Source organism: Corticium candelabrum, chromosome 1 (assembly GCF_963422355.1).
Source record: "Corticium candelabrum chromosome 1, ooCorCand1.1, whole genome shotgun sequence".
In the NCBI taxonomy this organism is placed as follows: Eukaryota; Metazoa; Porifera; class Homoscleromorpha; order Homosclerophorida; family Plakinidae; genus Corticium; species Corticium candelabrum.
The window spans coordinates 15,526,043-15,532,042 of NC_085085.1; the positions used below are offsets into that span (position 1 = coordinate 15,526,043).

General features: G+C 42.7%; 2 protein-coding genes across 2 annotated transcripts in view; one reads left to right on the forward strand and one right to left on the reverse strand.

The window, feature by feature from the left end:
• Positions 1–45: 45 nt before the first annotated feature.
• Positions 46–1,327, reverse strand: LOC134176682 (uncharacterized). The gene is made up of 2 exons (XM_062643342.1): positions 958–1,327; positions 46–891 (listed from the first exon to the last, which is right to left on the reverse strand). The coding sequence occupies exons 1-2, from the start codon at positions 1,325–1,327 to the stop codon at positions 233–235; spliced, it is 1,029 nt and encodes a 342-aa protein (XP_062499326.1). The 3' UTR covers positions 46–232.
• A 502-nt stretch (positions 1,328–1,829) lies between these two features.
• Positions 1,830–6,000, forward strand: part of LOC134190357 (clathrin heavy chain 1-like) — a 15,032-nt gene continuing 10,861 nt past the window's right edge. The window contains exons 1-7 of the mRNA XM_062658812.1: positions 1,830–1,967; positions 2,036–2,243; positions 2,324–2,473; positions 2,535–2,659; positions 4,880–5,041; positions 5,419–5,706; positions 5,761–5,958. Coding sequence (XP_062514796.1) covers positions 1,926–1,967; positions 2,036–2,243; positions 2,324–2,473; positions 2,535–2,659; positions 4,880–5,041; positions 5,419–5,706; positions 5,761–5,958 — 1,173 coding nt within the window. The 5' untranslated portion in view covers positions 1,830–1,925. The remainder of the gene's footprint in view (positions 1,968–2,035; positions 2,244–2,323; positions 2,474–2,534; positions 2,660–4,879; positions 5,042–5,418; positions 5,707–5,760; positions 5,959–6,000) is intronic.

Sequence of the window (6,000 nt, forward strand, 5' to 3'; positions counted from 1 at the left end):
GCAGTCAGAAGACCAATGGCTTAATTAAATCAATTTTATCACTTACAATAATAAATTAATCTATTCAATTTCAAATTAAAACTTTTACAATAACATTAAAATCTAAAAATTAATAAAGTTTTAACTCTGTTTACTCAGAAAAAGTAACTACCATGATAAACATAAGATGTATCCTATTCAGTTCGTATATGCAAGTTGGAAAAGTCTCTAATGTACATGAATCCTTCCTAAATCATATCTTGTTTGTTGGTGGTTTCTTTGGCAACAACTGTGCAAATCGTTTCTCAACACGTCGAAATGCTGTATTCACACTGGGGTAGTACTTGAAAAACAAAAACAAATTAAAAGCATAATCAGCCATCAGTAGAACAAGAGATGCAGCAAACACTTCAATAGCCTTCATGAAGCAATGCTGATAAATGAAGTATGCAACCAGTATTGTCTCAATGGTAACAGTCAGCATAACGGCACGACGCAATTCCTTTGCTATCAACTTTCTCTTCTTATCAATTTCAACAAGTTGATTCTGCAAGTTGTTATCTGCAGACTTATCAAGTAGAAACTGTTGTTGCCTAGATTCAGCTGCTTTGATGGTCAACCCATATTGAGCATGAACTTTCATTTCGCAGAACCAGAATTCACTCAATGGTACTAGAAGGCATATGTGTGAAAGAAGACAGAATGGGACAAAGTCTCTCCCAAAGTAGAGCAACAGATCATTAAACAGAAGAAAGACCATGAATGCAGTTTGAATATTGGTGATGTAAGTCGACAAGTAAGAGACAAGGCTGTCATCTGCAGGTGACTTGTAAAACAAACTAACTCTCTTCACTAAACTGAGTAATAATATCCACGCCCACGAGATTTGTGGTAACGGTTGCCATGGTAACGCTAATTTAAACCACAATGCTGTTTAATTGAAAATGATACAAATTAAAATATTAATTATTAAATTACCTTGTCCAGATTCCAAATTATTCTTCGAAGGAGATTGAGGACTACGGTTTACTTCCCAACTTGTGGCTTCATCAAAAATTTGCAATACATCGGATCTTCCTAGGTGACTTATTTTCGACCTCAGTGTTTCGTGTAGGTTGATTCTGCTGTCTCTATGCAAAGCCACCCACTCACAAAGCATTGCTAGAGTTGGGTTTGTTCTCAATTCAAAGTTGCCAATCGAGTCAACATCAAACCCTAGCTCGTCTGCAAGGTGTCGCCAATCTTGCGCCTGCGTCATCTTCAAGTTCAGCCGCTTGGCGATGGCGTCCAGCGCTGAATAGCGCAAACGACGTTCGTCACGACTGCATTCATCTGCTTGTTCGTTCATCTTACATCTCACTAGAGTACTCTCGTAGTGTACAAGAATGAAAGTCAGCTTCTTTCCGCTAGCAAGTTATTAATTAAATTAAATAAGTAAACACCCGAATGACTTCATCTGCACGTGAGTCGCACGATGCTTCTCTTCCTGTGAGAAAAAAAACGATTTTTTAATTTTGAAGTAGGAAATGACTTGTTCTGAATTTGTTCTAAAATTCGAAAATTAAGTAGTTCTTAGTCGCGCTAAGAAGATCGTAGGTAGCTAAAAAATTAGCTACAGGTAAATTTTTAGTAGACAATTAATTAACATGTGTGTGGTGGCAATGTGTTGAAATTGTTATAATTAGTTAATAAGTTGACTCGTACAAACCCTCTAACAGTTTATTGTAACATTTGCCATGCAGAGTTTTCCTACTGTACTCCTGTACAGTACACGCCTACTTGGCGTGGGTGAGCGCTCTTTGGTTCACACCCACTTCAGACGTTCTGTGACGCATGCGCACAACGCATACGGTGAGCTCTTCGGAGGCGGTGACCCTGTAGCTTGTCGTTGCGATTCAAGTACGAGAAGAACATAGCGACCCGTTTTCGGCGTCCATCGTGCTACCATGGCCCAGATACTGCCGATAAAATTCCAGGAGCACCTGCAGGTAGGTCTCCACGTGAAGCGCTCGCATTTGCTCAGTCACATGGCCGACGGTTCGTGTTTGAACTGCAGCTGCAGAGCGTTGGCATCAACCCGGCCAACATTGGTTTTGCCACGTTGACTCTAGAGTCGGACAAGTTCATCTGCGTGCGCGAGAAGGTGGGAGAACAGGCGCAAGTCGTCATTATCGACTTGGCCGACCCCGGTAACCCGACAAGGAGGCCCATCTCAGCAGACTCTGCTATCATGAATCCGGCGTCGAGAGTGATTGCTCTGAAAGGTCAGTTGAGTGGAACGTAGCATTTTCGGTCGATAAAACGGAGGTTTATTTCGCAACATGAAATTCGGCGCGTTCTCTAGCCGGCAAGACGCTGCAAATATTTAATATCGAGATGAAGAGCAAGATGAAAGCGCACGACATGACGGAGGAAGTCGTTTTCTGGAAGTGGATTTCAGTCAATACAGTCGCACTAGTCACCGACGCTTCGGTCTACCATTGGTCAATGGAAGGTACTTGCGGGATCATCCGGGTATTTGATTTTTGAAAATGCTCTACATTTTGGTTATCTAGGCGATTCACAGCCGCAGAAGATTTTTGATCGGCATAGCACGCTTGTTGGTGCTGGCTGTCAGATTATCAACTACAGAACGGATAAAGCTCAGAAATGGTTGCTGCTTGTTGGAATCTCGGCTCAGGTGAGGGATAGAGGGGCATAGTGATGGTTGGGTAGATGTGTGAGGGTGTGCGCCTGTTGCTTGGGTCTTGGGCTGTTGGCGTTGCTTTGTTACTTAGTAATTGGGTGTGACTTTCTGTAGACTTGTTGCTGTCAATGGTATGACAATGGTCTGTCTGCCTATTTGTCTGTCTGTCTGTCTGTCTGTCTGTCTGTTTGTCTGTCTGTGTCTGTCTGCCTGTCTGTCTGTCTGTCTGTCTGTCTGTCTGTCTGTCTCTCTAGCAAATCCATTTATTTCACTACAACTCACATCAATGCAACCTACATAATGATGTCAAGTAGTGTTGCCTGTCATGCTCATATATTCATGTCACATGTCACCATGTAATGTATGCTATTTAATTTGACAGACAGGAACAGCCTTTTCCCTTCCTTACCAATACAAAGATGCTAATAATAAAACTAGTAACAAAAACCAACTCTTAATTAAACTAATTAGAGTTGTCGTGCAGAAACAAAATTGCACCAAGAAGTGACGTACATAAGCTTGTCTTCCTTACTCGGGTTCCCCCTTCCCCTGATATTGTACTGGCTTCTAAAGGAGAACTAACCATGTGGACAGATGTAAACCTGTGGTCACACATGTGCCTGGTTTATCCACACCATTGAGGTATATTAGTATGCAAGTAGTCTGCATGTCATGAGTGCTCTTGTCATGACATATTGATATATTACAACAACAATAATGTCAAGCGACCCCAAACTGGTTGCCAACTATTTTGTATTTAAGTCTTTGCTGTAGGTAAGGTGTCAATGTCTGCTCGACTTCACTCACTGTAACCAAGCTTCTTACTTGGAATCCAGTCAGGATGCTTTGATTGTTGCAGTTTACTTGGCCTTCCACTTACAAGCATACTCTTACTTATAACTGTCTGGCTTCAAGTCCTTCCTACAGATAACTGGCAACCACTCTTTGTGTCTTCGCTCACTCAACTCTCAAATTTGCTTCCTATATTAGGCCCCGCCTACTGCAAAGGGTGTATTGAGTTTTCTTGAGAGATCTCTGTAAGGTCACTCTTACTGACGGATAAGCATTGTTGCTGAATGATTTCAAAGTCTTGGTTGTTCTTTTTGCTTTCATTCAGTGATAATTCAGACAATTTTTGAAGAAATTGGTGTGCTCGCCATCCCCACCTATCAAAATGCTTGAATGCAACTGGAATACAGTTAGAGGCAATTCCAAAGACACGTGTCTGTCTGTCTGTCTGTCTGTCTGTCTGTCTGTCAATACAGATATCAAACATTGAACTATTATACATCAACTGCAAATCACTATAATAAAGTCCAACTAGACAGCAATTACAAGCTCCTGAAGTTTCAAACTACAGCTGCACGCACTAGAAAGAATACCAGTTAATAGAAGTAGAGTTGAAGAGTCCAACAGTGAGAAACAGGTAGAAACATGATTACAATCTCCACAGAAGACTCACTAGACCACGACGTGGACAAGGTAAGTCTGCGATAATCCAATGGAGACTGAAGCCATCAGAGAATGGTTGAAGACGGAGGAAAGCAAATGAAGATGAAGAGGATGACAACAGCTACTCATGAATGACGCACTGTCTGTCTGTCTGTCTGTCAATACATATATTTCAAACATTGAACACACACCATCTAAGCAAAGCAACAACTGTGTCTGTCTGTCTGTCTGCTTGCCTGTCTGCCTGTCTGTCTGTGTTTTGCATAAAGTTAGCGCTTGTTAGGTAGAGTAAGCGTTCAAATAAAAAATCTGTCTGTCTGTCTGTTGTCTGTCTGTCTGTCTATTGTCTTGTCTGTCTGTCTATTGTCTGTCTGTCTGTTGTCTGTCTGTTTGTTTGCCTTTGTTTATCTGTGTGTCTGTTTGCCTGCCTGCTTGTACACTATCAGTCTACTTGCTTATCTGCCTGTTTGTTTGTCTACCTGTTTGTGTGTTAGCCTACTTGTTTGTCACTTTGCTTATTTAAACCGTCAGTTAGTCTACTTATCTGGCTGTTTGTCTTCCTACATGCACTCCTACCTAGTCTGACTGGCTTATCAGCATATGAATAAGATGTGTACCCTAAATCAAAAGTATCTATTAGATTAGTTGAGGTGCACTAGATTTATAACAAACTGTACTTGTAGATGCTCTTTGTAGCCAATGTGATGGATGTTGTATGCATAGTGTTTGTACTCTGGCTTGAGTGTTGGCTGCATGTTGTAGGCAAATCGTGTTGTGGGAGCGATGCAACTGTTTTCTGTTGAGCGTCAAGTTAGTCAGCCAATTGAAGGTCACGCGGCCGCCTTCACTCAGTTCAAAATGGACGGCAACCCCAATGAGTCGACCCTCTTCTCGTTTGCTGTTCGTGGAATGGCTGGTGGCAAAGTGAGTAGTTTACACAGATATGAGTGAATGTAGAGACAAGCATGATGGGACAGACAGACAGACAGACAGACAACAGGGCAAACAGACAGACAACATGACAGACAGATAACAGGACAGAGACAGACAGACAGACAGACAGACAACAGGACAAACAGACGGACAGACAACAGGACAAACAGACGGACAGACAACAGGACAAACAGACGGACAGACAGACAAGCAATAGGACAGACAGATAGACAGACGGACGGACGACAGACAACAGGACAGGCAGCCGCAGATTGGACAGACAGGACAGACAGACAGACAGACAGACAGACAACAGGACAGACAGACAGACATGTAGTTTCCTCGTTGTAAACATCTTGCTTTTTCAGCTTCATGTGATTGAAGTCGGTCAACCTCCTTCCGGCAACCAACCTTTCCAGAAACGAGCCGTCGATGTCTTCTTTCCAGCGGAAGCCCAGAACGATTTTCCCGTAGCCATGCAGATCAGTGACAGATACAACGTCATCTTTCTCATCACAAAGTACGGTTACGTTCATCTCTATGATCTCGAGACCGGCACATGCATCTACATGAACCGAATCTCAAGCGACACCATATTCGTCACTGCCATGCACGACGCCACCAGTGGCATAATCGGAGTCAACAGAAAAGGACAGGTGGGATGCAAATAATTGATATCAATAATTTAGTCATTCCATGCGTCTCAATAGGTTTTGTCTGTCGGCGTGGATGAGACCAACATCGTGCCGTATATCTCCCAAACGCTTCAGAATCCCGAGTTGGCGTTGAGAATGGCTGTTAGGAACAACCTGCCTGGAGCAGAGGAATTATTTGTGAGGAGGTTCAACATGCTTTTCCAGCAGATGCAGTATGGAGAGGCGGCGAAAGTGGCAGCGAAAGCTCCGAGAGTACGAGATGATAATGATGTGACTCAATGGTTGTTGGTGTCG

Bases quoted from the DNA above. Each gene is read 5' to 3' on its own strand.
- LOC134176682 (XM_062643342.1), bottom strand. From the start codon at position 1,327: ATGAACGAACAAGCAGATGAATGCAGTCGTGACGAACGTCGTTTGCGC. The intron at 892-957 runs GTAATTTAATAA...GGTTTAAATTAG, and splicing joins TAATTTGGAATCTGGACAAG to CGTTACCATGGCAACCGTTA.